The sequence below is a fragment of the Marmota marmota genome, unplaced genomic scaffold (genome assembly GCF_001458135.2).
Source record: "Marmota marmota marmota unplaced genomic scaffold, marMar, whole genome shotgun sequence".
In the NCBI taxonomy this organism is placed as follows: Eukaryota; Metazoa; Chordata; class Mammalia; order Rodentia; family Sciuridae; genus Marmota; species Marmota marmota.
Genome location: NW_025999842.1, coordinates 1,678,578 through 1,694,146, shown reverse-complemented (window position 1 = coordinate 1,694,146; position 15,569 = coordinate 1,678,578). Strand labels below are relative to the sequence as shown.

Sequence of the window (15,569 nt, the reverse complement as noted above, 5' to 3'; positions counted from 1 at the left end):
CTTTGGTCCTTCTAAGGTGCCTTGTTATACAACTTCAGCTAACATTACCCATAGAGTAGTGAATACAGAGCCAGTAGTGCCCAGCACACATTGCCACGTAACATCCTTGCATTTCCCCATTTTTCTTAAGGATCTGGATCACAACAACTTTAAGGCTCTGATCCCATCCCATTTCCCTTATGGGATAGAAATCTTCAATTTCTACCACCTACAAAGTTTCATCTTTTCATAAAATGGCTTTGGTTTGTGAGTTTATGAATCTACATGAAGGAAACCCTGAAAACCAAGAATAAATATAAAGATCCTGAAGTCCAATTACACTTGAACATCCCCAGTGTGAAAGTGATAGAATGAGAAAGACATTATACAGTGAGACAGGGAATTTGGATCTAAAACAACTGTAACAAGATTGCTATGCCACCTTGGGTCAGTTACATAACCAAAATAAAGGAGATGGAATAGATAAATCACCTTGAAGGTGCCTAATAGTCCCAATGTTTTATAGAACCTTGGAATACCACCTGCAGAGTGAGGGCATTTGAGTCACACACAGCCACCCCATAAAGAGCAATAGGTGGCCATTGAAGATTTGTGAGATGGCACTAAATGTTCCACACATGTCAAGCCATAGGCCTGTGCAACAGGGAACTTACTTCACAAAGCATATTCCTGCTTCACTTTCTAGCAACAGCCCTTTAGATGATTTTTTTTTTAAATCTCTTTGTCTGGCAAATCTAGCACATAGCTGCCACATTTTCACCTGCCCACTCTCATCTGCTAATGTGAACTGCCTCCCACTCTTAGCTACAACACCCTCCCCAATGTGACAACGCTAACAGAGGAAAAGTATCTACTAAAAAACTGATATCTACAGCTCTTGATATAGGAACACTCTCACTTTAAACAAATCTAGCATTTGCAAAATCTGTACTTACAAATACATATGTCTGTGTGTGACAGATGATTTGCTTTGCAAATGAATTTATCATGGAATTCCTTAAAATTCTCTTTGCCTTCACCATCTCCACCACAGATAATATGTACACTTTTTTTACTTATTCCTAGTTACTCAAGAATACAAGTAATGGAGGGATTCTGAATTCATAAAGATGAATGAAAAGCAAAATGCATTTCTTTGGAGTCTTCTAGCTAATATCCTCCATTTCCCTGCTGTATCTGTTATATTTTGTATATCTAGCACCACCTAAAAGCCACATGGATTTTAAATACCTTATGGAGTCCACCATGACATAGTAGTTCTCCAGGAAACTGTCTGCCAGAGCCACTGGCACAAGAGCCAACACGGCTGAAAAGAGCAGCCAGTGTTGCTTTGTGAAGGTTTCTAAGGCAACAGTTATACCTTTCTCTTGTACTCAAGTTAATAGCTGTCATTTGGGGGCCTGGTTAAAAGGAAGGAGTAATTCTGCCTCTCTACACAATGAATGTTAATAAACAAAACACTAACGACATTTCTGGGAATGGCAGAGTTATTTTTAGAAATGGTGGCGCTCTGGAAAATTTCATCTTTTACTGTGAAATGCAAATGTAATTTCCTCAGTCTATAAATGGTAAACTCAATCATGTTTGTTTGTTTTTTCAAACTTGAATTTTGTATGTTTTAGATTTCTTTACCCCAGGGGTTCCCTTATCTATATGTGCACACAGATGAGAGCAGGAATGGTGCCCACCCTAGTTTAGGGTAGGTTGTGAATTACCTCTCTGATGCTAACAGCACCAGTAAGCCAAGGGTTTCATTTCATGCAGTTGTTGGTGTCCCCTTAGAGGCTCATGTAAGCTAAAAACTAACAAAAACAAAAGGACAGTCATTCTATTCTAAAAAATATATATATATATTGTTCCCTTACTGCCAGAAATGCAATTGTCTAGACCTCAGAAACAAAAAAAATCTGAACTGCTGACTGAATTCCTAAAAACAGAAGACTTAATAAGAGGGACCTGGCTCATAGCAACTAGATAAGGTTGGTGGGTGTAGGCAATGGAAAGATCACCAGGCCAAAAATCTGGAGGCCTGAGATGAGGTCTGGACAAACCAGATCTCAGCTCCAGGTCTCTGGTTTCTTTCTTTCTTTTTAAATATTTTTTTAGTTGTTAATGGACCTTTATTTATATGTGGTGCCTAGAATCGAACCCAGTGCCTCACACATGCAAGGCAAGCGCTCTGCCACTGAGCTACAGCCCCAGCCCCGGATCTCCATTTCTTTAATTATAAAATATAGATAATGATACCCATATTTTATTGCGATCAAATGAGATAACAAACTTGAGAAGGCTTGGGAAACTATTAGGTACTTCACAATGCAATGCTCTGCTTGCTGTTGTCCATTTCAACCCCAATGACACTATAGAAAATTAAAGCTGAAGTTACCAAAAAAATGAGAAAAGATATGTAGCAATGCTGATTTCAACAAAGCCTTCTTTCTCTCCCCTGGTCCTTCTTCTAGCTCTCTTTTACTCAATCTTCCAGAAAAAAAAAAAAAAAAGCAAAAGTAATCATTGATCTTAACACTCCCTTCTAATAATCATGGCTTTTCTACATTTTCAACCACAATGTCTAAATTAGATAATCTAATCAATTGCTTACTAAGTGACAAAATCTGTATTAATTTTTTACCAAAATCATCAAGAAATTTTTTGCTTCTAGAGAAGTCTGAAGTTGGAATCAGGACCTTCACATTTATCATTCACTGAACAAATAGTTATTCAGTTAAAACTTGTGCCACACACTGGGATTTGGAAATGAACGAGGAAGATGTTTCTCCTTTCCCAGGAAGCTCAGAGTCCAGTGAGGGCCATTGACTTATACTCTTATAGCTTAGAAACTAAAAACAATAGTTGACTAAGTTTGGCTCTACCTGCAACTCCCCTTCCATTATGCTGAGTAGCTGGATGAGATCTTCTTTGGATAACTCCAGAGATTTCTTAGGCTTTCGTTCATTTTCTCCAGATGGTTTTAGGTGTCGTTTGACAGTTCCTGAAGCCATGACATCATCCTCCTTCCTCTTTGATTTGTTCTTCTTTTTTGCATCTTCTGAGAGACTCTTATCATCAGCATTGCTGATGATGGAGGACTTGGGGCAGGAGATATGCCCGTTAGATGAACTTTCGCCACCTTGGTTTCGGGATCTCATTCCCACCTACAACATATTTAAAAAAAAAGAAAGATAAGCTTTTTTTTTATCACCACCAAAAATATTTTTGTCAAAATACTTTTAGAAACATACGGCAGCTTTACAATGATGAAAAACAGATCAGTCACAGCTTCCTTATCACTTTAATGAATATGTTATTACAATCTTAAGAAAAATGCTTGGTCTTCAGGAAAAAGTGAAAACATGACTCTAAACTGACAAACATCTCAGGCCAAAAGATCACGATCATGATCAACATGAACTAAGCTTTATAGATGGTATATGAACCCAGCCAACCCCTTTACAACAAACATACTGAGCTCAAAGGTTATCACTCCAAGTGCCATGAAGAGTGTTCTAACATCCTGGGACTGTACTACAAAATTCTGTAAGCCCTTAAATATAGTAGTTTAGCACATGGGCTTATTTAAGACTCGTGGTATGAACAACTAAACAAGATTTTCACTATTCATTCCAGATAAAATGAAGGACTTTGCTATCTAAAAGTAAATTCCTTTTATGAACCCTGCCATATGTAAGGAAATTATTTTAAAACATTAGGTTTACAACAGAAAAATAAACACAGCAATGTTTCCTTTCAGATAGTGAATTTTCAATTCTTTCAATGAATCTTGAAATTTATATTTATGTTCCTTTTTTTGGATTGAACTCTAATAATAAACAGACTCTTCTATGCATGTGTGAACTTTCTACAGCACACTAATTTTATTTTTTTGTGTGTGGTTTTTTAATTTTTTTAATTTGTTTTAATTAGTTACACGTGACAGTACAATGACCTTGACATATCATATCAGATGGGATATAATTTCTTATTTTTCTGAGTGTACAGGTTGCAGAATCACATTGGTCATGCAGTCATGTATATATACACACAGCAATAATAATGTCTATTTTATTCTACTGTAATATAATCTGAAGAAGCGGCATCTTGTTTTTGGTTCACTCAGTGATTGGTGCTCAATTTTAGAATCTCTTTCGTGCTTTCTTGGTGAAAAAAGAATATAATGGAGGCCAAACCACTGTAGAGAAGACCTACTGTATTTCATCACAGCTTGTTTCTGGGCAGAGTGGGCTAACTTAAGCCAGAAGAAGGAGGAGGAAGTAGAAGAGGAGGGATAGAAGGGCGAAGAGAGGGAGGAGGAGGGGGAGGAGAAGATGAGAAAAAATGAGGTGATAAACAGAGTTTCAAAATTAACTCAAGACCTATTCCACATCACAATTCAGACACATGGCTTCCCAAACTGAATTATGATTCCCTACAACGCATGTGAGTTCTTTTTATCTGAAGTAATTTTCTCTATAAGATCTTCAGGCTCTTTGAGATGATGAATCAAATATTAATTGGACAACTTTAATTTAGGTCAAGAGTTAATAGAAATACCAGACAAGAGTTCCCAAAGCACAAGAAGTGAGGTGATAATGGTTAAACTTAATTACAGCCTTAGTCATGCACAGTATTTGTATGTGACTATATTGTGTATTTGTGCCTCATCCTCCCTGAGTCCTCTTTTATAGGCCTCATAATATAAGGACATGTCTAAGAAAGAACAAATGCATAATTGTCTATTATAGGTATTTACTAAACACAATTATATTTGCAAACAGTCAGAAAATGGAATCTACTTAGTATCAATTTTGTATTTAGTTCTTTCTAAAATTTTCAGTCTGAAGTTAATGTTGTAAAATAAATTTTATGATACTATAATATTAATGGCTTTTCCAGAAAGAAAAACTACACATTTTAGAATTGTCTAATTATTACATATCACTAATCAAGTTAAAAGCTTGAGTTCCCTGTTCCCTTCCAGATTAATTTACTTTGGCTGGTGGAAAATCTCATGTGGTAGACCCACAACGTTAAGTCTGTCTTAGCAAATATTTTTCTTCTGTGTCACTGAAATTTCACATTAATTACTTTTCCTTTGGCATGTACACACTGATTTTAGTCCTTTCATAGTAAGCCGACTACAGTCTTCTATCTTTATCTCCATGACAAAGTCAGCAACCAATCCCTGTCCTATCTCTGACATGCAAGAGCACTCATTGATAACACACTTGTCAAGAAAGTTTTAGGAAAAATTTGGCATCTCTGAGGGGGGAAATAAAGCCCCACAATTTCTCAATAGTCTAAGTCTGCTATCAATAATATCCATTTTACACCACTTCAATCTGTTTTGCAGTGGCAAAATATCTAGACAATAGTGGATTTCCATGTATCACATTTAGTGAAATTTAGACTCTTATTTTTAATAGTTCTCACTGTTTCTTAAGTGTTATACAATGTCTGAAGCACATATTTTAATATGTATATAACTCCTCTGAAGTCAGTGCTATTATTTTCAGGTTTATGGATGAGGTCATTGAGGTTTAGAAAGATTATATATCTTTTCCTGGATCACCAGCTACTCCCAGTAAATAGAAAAGCTAGGATTTGAACTCATATCTGACTAAAAAAAATGTATTCACTGTATGGCTTTCCTCTAAGTTCTTCAATACATGCAAACTGGAAGTGGGGAGGACACCTGGTAAATAGAGGACCAAGAAAAATGTACAAATACTCATGGATTAATGTTTTATCACTCCACACTACAGAATTTGAGAAATCTATGCATATGACCTCCCCATAGACACTCCAGCAAAATCCCTATAGCAATTGCAATTAGGTTACTAAGTAAAAGAACATTTTCTAAAACCATTAACCTGCTATAGAATTGTAAAATGATGAGTCATTAAAAAAACTTCCTCACAATCAACCTAGCCAGTTATTAAGGGTACAGGTTATTAAAACAGGATGCAAAGTCTGAACAGGGACCATGACAAACTTACTATGTTAAAAGCCCCAAAGTTGAACAATCATAAACATTTAATCAGAATTAGTGAAATTCTATCCACCATGCTTAGAGGGTTAGCAGGCAGGTGCAGGACAGGCATCTGGAACTCCATAGGCTTCCTAATAGTGGAAGGCATGGTTGCAAGTTTAGGACATGAAGATAACAAACTTTCTGGAAGAATCCAAGAATACTTTTGCTTCATCACAGGTTATATCCTTTGAAAAAAGTTCTCAAGAAAAAGCACAATGAACTGACGGTTCATATCAGGTTTTGTAGCTTTTTAAAATTGATGTTATTTGGGCCATATAGTCTCTTCTTACATAAGTGAATTAGTTAGCATAGTTCATGAAATATATTGACTCTCTCTTAGTAATCAGTCAGCAATGCTCTGCCTGGAATTTGCTGACTGAATTGGGAAGAAAGGGAAGACCAAATGTTATTCTGAGCATCCTCTTTTTATCTATGACCATCTCTTCTTCATTACCCTTTCCTCCCACACATTGGACAGTGAGAGCGTACTATCAGGTAAGTAATGTGACAGGAATAAAAAAAATAAAGATTTGGATTAATTTATATTGAATGAATAAGTAATACTAGAGCATTTGAATAAGTAAAAAGAAAAGGAAAGGAAAACATCTACAGCAATTTCATGTCCATGCTTCCTTGACTCCTACAGATCTTAACCTTGAACTTTTCCTTGCTTTCTCACTCTTGCCCTTGCCCATGTCATGTTTGTCTTATCCTGTTATGATTCAACATTAGTCAAAATATTCCTCTCCCCACCACCACTAAAACACTTTTCTGCATAAATTAGGTTTTTTTAATTAATCAATTTATTTTAATTAGGTATATATGACAACAGAATGCATTTTGATTCATTGTACACAATTGCAGCACAACTTTATATTTCTATGGTTGTACACGATGTAGCGTTGCACCATATGTACAGTCATACATGTACCTAGGATGCCCATCTCATTCCACCATATTTCCTGCACCCATGCACCCTCTCTACCCTTCCTACCCTTTGCCCAGTATAAATAAATCTCTAAATAAAACATTAAAAAACAGAGTTGGGGATGTGGCTTAGTGGTCAAGTGCCCCTAAGTTCAATCCCCAGTACCCTCCCCCAAAAATTACTTTATAGAATTATAAGGAAAAAGTCTATTGCGTAGTAAAGAACAAAGTACATAATTACAGAAAAAAAACCTGTATTTTACAGTGTGGCCTGGCAAAAGGTCCGTGGCAAGGGGGCCCTCTAGAACATCACTACAGAACTGTCTGCATTCTTTCTTTTAAGAATAATGACAATACCCAAAGCACACAAAACTAAAGGCAAAAGAAAACATCTATTCTAGTTTTATGTCATCCATGAATTTTAACATGAAAAAGACAAATCAAATCAACTAGTTTATTCTTTATCAATTCCAGATTACTTCTTGTGTGGATCTTATTTACTTGGTCAAATCTGCTCACAGATATCCAAAATCGTGAAATGTTCAGACGTTTCTCATGAGAGTATCACTTATTCTAACAGCATGTACTCTTCAGATAGATTCCCAGGTTTGCCTCTAAATCTGGAAAATTTTTACAATTTTCTCTACTTCTCTTCATTCTACTTATGTAACAAGTCATATTAAATGATTTTTTACTTTTCATTATCTACATTCGTTAAATCCTCAAAATAACCAGGTTTTTTCTTATTTAAAATATTTTTATTCTACTAAGGCAGATGTAGCCAGACAAATTGAAAATTCTTTTAAATAACCTCACAAAATTTTAGAATTCAAGAAAGAGGATTCTCTTGGAGTCACTGCAGTCATGTTGTAATAAAAAAAAGCCAAAGAAAATATTATAACTGTGGCAAAAAAGAAAAATATTATTCTACCCGAGCTTAAAACTATGGCGAAAAATATTTTATAAAGTTCTTTTTAATATCCTTCAAGGATGATATCAGTAGACCAAAAAAAGTTTTCCAGAAAAAAAAGGAACAAGAAAATAGGACAGGGAAATTGTTTTGATTTGGATGTGAGATGTCCCCCAAAAACTCATTGGGAGACAACGCAGAAAGGTTTAGAGATGAAATGATTGGGCTATAAGAGCCTTAACCCAATCAGTGAATTAGTCCCCTGATGAGATTAACTGAGTGGTGACTGAAGGTGGGTAGGATGTGGCTGGAGAAGGTGGGTCACTGGGAGTGTGCCTTTGGGGTATATATTTTGTATATGGTGGGTGGCATGTCTCTCTGCTTCCTGATCATCATGTGTGCCGCTTTCCTCTGCGACACTCTTCCTCCATGACTTTCTACCTCATTTTGGGCTCTGAAGAATGGAGCCAGCTATTTAAAATAAATTGACACCTCTGAAACCATGATCCCTAAATAAACTTTTTCTCCTGTAATTGTTCTTGTCAGGTCTTTTGATTACAGTAGTGAAAACACTAATGAAAACAGAAACTGCCCTGAAATTAAAAAAAAAAAAAATCACACCTGAAATAAAGGTATGTTGAAATCATGAGCATACCTGAGTCTGAAAAAGTGTCAAGTTTGAGTTTTAAACCTTGAATAATGAAGGAGGGTGACCTGTCTTAAACATTTTGACAAAATTCTCCAGATTGATTAGCTCTTACATCATAATGTCATCTGCAGCTAGCAGCCCTTTGCTTTCCCTTGCATCAGCCATAGCCTATATTCAAGATCCTCCATTTCCAGAAAAATTGTATTCCCAGTCTTCTCTCCCAGTACTTCCCATACACTTGCCATTCTTTTTTTAAAAATATTTTTATTAGTTGTTGATGGATCTTTATTTTATTTATTTATTTATATGCAGTGGATCAAACCCAGTACCTCACACAGGCTAGGCAAGTGCTCTACCACTGAGCCCCAGCCCCAGCCCACAGCGGCATTCTTGTCTATTCACTGGCTACAAATTATGTCTGCTATATTTTATTTTCATATCTATGTTCATGAATTTCTTTTCTAAAATAACCCATTTCACCCCTACATTATTTACATCTCCTCTGACTTTTCCGACAAGTACCAGTTCTTCTTCCTTCTTCAGCAATTTAATGCATTTACTTATTGTTTGTATTTATTAGTTGGCACTTTCATACTTGCTTATATAATCATTACTGCTTCAACATAATCTCCTTCAAAGGAAGTAATAAGACTTTTCCTATCATCAAAATACCAACTAATAGACAGTTTTTGATTATTTGAATTTATAACATTTTGTATATTGGAACATAGGCTTATAGAATCTGTGACTTGCGATAAAATATAAATGAAAATATAACTAGAATCAGGAAATACTTAGGTACATTGCTTGTTAATAGATGTCAAAAGCAATTAATAATATTTGGAGAAATTCCTAATGCTAAAAAATAAAATTTCTACTAAAGTAACAATGCAGTTTGCCATAAATATGTGTATTAAATACTTGCATTTATTTCTACTCTCTCCTGAAACACTAAAATAACAATAAAGAAGCAAAAGAAGACAGAGAAAATAGGAATGTAAATGACAACAGATGAGAGATATTGACACAGTTTGGGAGAATAAAGAGTAAATACACGTGTGAATACCAACTTGGACACCTAAGTACTGGCAGTGTATAAAATCATCAAGATACAAATAACTCTAATTTTCCTAACTACCCTCAAGCTAGAGAGGTATCAGCTCCACTGTGCAACAGGGTAACCAAGATGCCCCAGGTTACAGAGGCTAACTGGTTGCAGCAAGATTCAAACCAGGTTCTCCCAACTTGAAGCTGGAACTTCTTATACCACATCCTTGTCACTGTGCCTGACATGTGTGGTCCATGTAGAACCATCATCAGCATCCCTCCTCACGGCCCTTTACAAAACCTTCAAAACCTTCTTTCCCCACTGCAACTCTTGCTGACTTCTTCCTCTGCTAAATTCCTGTAACACAATTAATTTGTACCACCCATTTGGCAATTATATAGTGTCTGATATGGTTCTTGAACAGATCCATCTAGAATATAAATGACGTTTCATAGGAACAGAGTTCTATTTTGTCTCCCTAAAATATCTAGTGTGTAAGTATCTTCACCTTTACCACTTTAAAACTGAGGAAACCGAGTTCAGAGTCACACAGCTAGTCAATGGAACAATTGGGACTATGACCTGAGTCTCCCTAGGAGACTCCTTATTTCCTGGGCACATACCTGCCTTAAGGAGCCGATCCCCTGCAGCCTGTACATCACATTTCACCTCTTAATTTTCATTGTCAATATCTATTACATGGGGTTTTGGTTTTTTCATTTGTTCATTGCTTCCTTCAAAGAAACAAATCTACTGTTAATTATATAAAAAAAGAAGGACATTTAATATTTAGTAACATAGTGCTACATGTGGTGATGACATATGACATTTATCTGGCATTTTATACATTGATGTTCCATTCTTGAACCTCAAATACTTTTTTTGTTGTTGTTATTTCTGGTACTAGAGATTGAATCCAGGTGCACTTTATCACTATATCCCCAGCCCTTTTTAGTTTTTATTTTGAGACAGGGTCTTGATAAGTTTCTTGGGAGTTCACTAATCATATACATTTCTAAATATGCTTACTCTATCTTATTATTGTAATTCTGATGTCACTGTTCCACTATATAGTATATATTAATATATAATCAATAATCACAGACTATGTAAAAAGAATAATGCCCTTAAATTGAACTGATTATGATAACCCTTTAGCTTTCTAGAAAATTTTACCTACATTTTTCCTACTTTACCAATATAATTTTTAATAGTACAGTACTATTATTAATTCTCTGAAGCAAAGAGAATGTTACCATTTATCTTAATTAAAGTTGATAAACATCTAGAAAACTGCTGGTTCCCTGTTTAGCCAGAAATAGAATTTCTTCCTGTATTTCATCATTCCTAAAAAGTCCAAGTCTCAGAATTGGATAAGGATCAGTCATTTCCCAGTCACTGAAAAAACAGGCCTATTTGTAGCCAAAGAGGCAAGCACACTAGGCTTTATCTCAGTTATCTACATTTGTTAAATTATTCTTAAAAATTATCTTCTGGTTCAGTGGTAGAGCACTTACCTAGCATGAGGGAGTCCCTGGGTTCCATCCTTAGCACCATATACAAATATATAAATAAAATAAAGGTATTGTGTTCATCTACAACTAAAAAAAATTTTTAAATTATCTTTGTTTTCAAATCCAACAATAACAATAATATCTGACGTTTATTGAAAAGATTATTATGCACTGAGCCATGGGTTAAGTACTTGGCACATATTACTTCTGATGAAATGCTGATGTCCACCCAGTAAAACAGATACTATCTTTATTCTCCATATAAAGATAAGGAAAGCGAAGCTTACAGAGATGTGGTCACGTGCACAAATAATAAGGTTAGTACCTGAGAAAGCATGAACTAGAACAGGGCTGCCTGGATTGTCCCTGTGCAAGGCAAAGTATGAATGAAAGTTTCTGTCACCAGATCAGGAGTACTGCAATACAAATGAATTCACAGCTCCTCTTTCATAGGGCTGAAAAAATTGTGGTCACAGGATATACATCTCCCATACAGCCTCTAAAACAATAACTGGTAGAAAATCCTACTATTCCAGAAGACTATTTTTGTCTAATTTCTACTTGTGTAATACCCTATTCTTTTAAGGGCACATCCTCTTCTCCCTCCACTTCCTTCAGACTGCCTTGATGCTATGTAGTATATGAGGTTTTCAAAGGACTGAAATGTAACTTTGCCCTCACAGCCTTGACTTTTGACATTTTGAATTGAAAAAAGTCACTGAGACTCCAGAAACAGAACAATTGTTATGACAACTGGATAGGAGTTGAAACTTTTTAAAAATTAGTCCAATTAAGAAAAACTCCAGTTTGTAGATTAGCTAATTATTCTATTAAGCCAGCTGTGCAAATTTCCTATTAGAAAAAAAAAGTTTGACTTTATATACAAAATATTCTGAAATGATTTTACTGCATTTTCAAGAAACATGTAGCAAATTCCAATTAGTAGTCAATGTTAGCCTCAACAAGAGAAAGACAGGCAGGAGTATGGCAGATATCACTGGCTCATGCTGACAAGGGAGAAAAATGAAATCCTGCACAGCTCACCCCATCTGTGTGCTGACGATGATTTCATGTGTTCTAATTGCCTGCCACATGTCAACTGTGTTCAGGTGTCCTGTAAATGCCTTTCCTTTCAAATCCCTAGGTCATTTCTTAACATAAAAGAAAAAGTCAGTTGTAATGTGTAGAGTCAGATTGAATCTGTTTTGAACTCCTTCTGACTTCTGTCTTTTTCTAATTGTCCCTGAGCAGTCCTTGATTTAGATTAGAGCAAAGAATAGGGAGCTTAAACTGAAAACAGAACAGAGCTACTTTACAGACCAAGAAAAGAGGATTATAAACCTATTAAAATACATATTTGAATACACCTGAAACCATATGACTGTCCAAAAAATATATATATATATATATATATATATATATATATCTGATGTTTAAAGACATTTATCACTATGATACTATATTGAGAGACTGGTTTCTTCATTCAATAAATAGGTAGATGAAGGCTGGGATGTAGCTCAGTGGCAAAGCATTTGCCTTGAATTCACCAAGTCCTGGGTTCAATCCCCAGTTCTGGAAAATAATAATAATAATAGGTATATGAACTAAACAGACGCTTCTCAAAAGAAGTACAAGTTGCTAACAACTATATAAAAAAATGTTCAACATCTGTAGCTATCAGAGAAATGTAAATCAAGACCACATTGAGATTTCATCTAACTCTAGTCAGAACGGTAATCCTCAAAAATACAAATAGTAATAAATGCTGGTGAGGATATGGAGAAAAAAGGAACTCTTTTGTACAGGGCTAGAGTGTGAATCTGTCTTACTCATGCTATTGCTGCTATTGCTGCTACTCATGCTATTGCTCTTACTTACTGCTATTGCTGTCTTGCAATTTGTCATTATTTTTGAACAAGGAGTACTACATTTTCATTTTGCACAGGGTCCTCTTAATTATGTAGCCAGTCCTGATAACAGCAGAAAAGCCAATCTAAACCAGATACTGGGCATGTTCCTTACTTCTTTCTACCAGGCTAATCACATTAGCAAGCTTCTCTCCCACCCCTCACCACCCAACCAGGGTTTGTGTGATACCCTGAATATGGAGGAGGAGAGTTTGAGAGGAGGGAAAGACTGAAATGGAATTTTGATTTGGTCTAGGATTAAGTAGTGCATATTGAATGGTACCAGATAATACTGAATTTACCAAGAAATATTAAGTTCTCTCAGGCTGGGGTAGGAGGGAAGACTAGAGAAGGATTAAGAAAAATTTAGAGCACAGCTGAATTCAGCCATAAAGAAATCAAGTGCTAGAACTGTACCTGTGAGTTTTATGGTGTCTTAACTTTGAAATACAATACTGGCTACAGTTGTATTAACCAGAAAGTACCAGAGGACTTTGAGGCCATGCATGTAAAGTTTTTCTTTAAATCTCATCACTATTCTTCCTGCTCTGGCTTTGTAAAAGAAAAGCAAGAAATAATACTCATGTGGGGAAGAGGCAACCAGAGCTCAGGGACTTTCCAATAATGAAGCTGCTGTACAGTGTCTCTCAGCCAAGGTGGAGGAAGGGCTTTTGATAAGAGGCCATGATGCAGGGGTCCTCTGCTCCACAACTCTTCAGTGCTTTCTCTGTCCTCTTCACCTCCCTTTTTTAGGCACCTCAACTGTTTTCCCATATATGCTCATCTCTTATGCCTTTCACTGAAATTATGTAAATAAAAAGGCCTTCCCACTTCCCTGAAGTGTACACCAAACCCCAAAATGGCCCCCACGTATCTTTGAACATGCCTCCCTTCCAGAACCTCAGGATGGAGTTAAGAAATCCAGTTGGTTAAATTTAAATTGCATAGCAGTGTCACTACCCTAATTCTGTATTCCTCAAAGTGTTTATTAAATCTAGAACATTTTTGAAATTATAGCAGAAGTAGCCATGTTTAATAGGCAGGGTTGAAAGTAAGACAAAGATAGTACTTCTGACCTTTCTCCAACATAAAACAAGCTCTGGGGGAGGGAGGGCAAGAAGAAATACAGAGACATGTTTTTTCCTCCTCTTTCCTTTCAAGGTCCTTAGTTCACAAATGCCCTTTGCTCTATTAGGTGCCAACTTCCTTTTTTTTTTTCTTTATGGTACCAGGGATTGAACTCAGGGGTACATGACCACTGAGCCACATCACCAGCCTTATTTTGTATCTTATTTAGAGACAGGGTCTCACTGAGTTGCTTAGTGCCTCACTTTTGCTGAGGCTGGCTTCTATTCACAATCCTCCGACCTCAGCCTCCCGAGCCACTGGGATTAGAGGCATGCACCACCACAGCTGGCTGCCAACTTTCTCTTTTGAGTCTTAGTCCATTAGTCCTTCCTTGGAGAGTCACACTGGACCACATATTAGGACATATTTTGATCTTAAAGCCTGGAGTTGGGAGTAGGGAAGTAGGAGAACCAGGGTTAAACATCTTCCCAGGGCTCAGGTATAAAAGCCTCCTCTGAAAAGCCTGGGGCAGAGTTGCTGCAACTTCACTGAACATCAGAATCAACCAAAAAGCTTGTTAACATGGAATCTCCCCGGCCCAAGAGGATGTGGGGCTGGAGTCGGGCCTGAAAAACTATAGTCCTAGAAAGTTCCCAGGTGATGCTGATGCTCTCGGTTCTGGTATCACAAAAACAACCTTCTAGGACAAGGTAAGACTAAGTTCTAGAAAACTGCAAAGAAGCCCTAGAATATCTACCTGTTTTAACCAGCAACTCTCTGTCCTTTCCGTAACTGAACTAGAAACATTTGGGCTGGATGAAAATTATATTAACTGTAGCTATTTACATGAACTGATTATGTGCCACATTTTCAATTCATTTTCCAGCAGGGTCCCTGTTTAAAGGCTTAGATTTATGGGCTGCAAAATGATGCCCTACAAACCAAAACCTCTTTGCAGATAGTGTGTGTTTGTGTGTGTGTGTATACATGCAGGTGTGTTCAATGAGATTTTTAAAAATCAGATTTCACAATCTAGATTTTCAGATTTTGTTGAGAATATCAGATGATGGTACCACTGGGCCCATGATCCTGTGCAGTACCATTTAGCTGGAGTAGAATAGTGGCTCACACATTTAGATGCAGCGTTTACTACTAGTACAGCACAGTCCTTACCTCTTTCTATAGCTTCTTTTCACTGAGACCATAACTGAATTTCCATGTATTTATTACTATATTTGCACTGTTTTTCTTATAGTATGAATGTTGTTATCTGTACCTAAGAGGAAAAGCAAAAACTGCACCTAAGAAGGTTTTATGTTTCAAAAAAAAAAAAAAAAAAAACCAAAGAGATATATTTAGTTTCTAAGGATTTAATAGGTAACTGCTCTTTCAGCCTCGCCTGTTCATTACCTACCTATCCTCTGTAACCATTTGAGTTTGGGTCCAGTCTGAACAAGCCTGGATGGCAAACAGAAATACACAGGAAGTGGGAGAGGCAGAAGGCTGACTGTGTGC

The 15,569-nt window shown here is 36.4% G+C and overlaps 1 protein-coding gene across 4 annotated transcripts in view; it reads right to left on the bottom strand.

Annotated features, from left to right (window-relative positions):
* The window catches only part of Filip1 (filamin A interacting protein 1), a 174,555-nt gene that overhangs the window by 96,524 nt on the left and 62,462 nt on the right, over positions 1 to 15,569 (bottom strand). For 2 of the 4 annotated variants that reach the window (XM_048800495.1, XM_015498859.2), the window contains one exon: positions 2,874 to 3,155. In XM_048800495.1, coding sequence (XP_048656452.1) covers positions 2,874 to 3,149 — 276 coding nt within the window. In that variant the 5' untranslated portion in view covers positions 3,150 to 3,155. Of the gene's footprint in view, positions 1 to 2,873; positions 3,156 to 10,188; positions 10,569 to 15,569 lie in introns of those variants that run through there. The other 2 variants (XM_048800409.1, XM_048800529.1) reach the window with 2 other exon arrangements.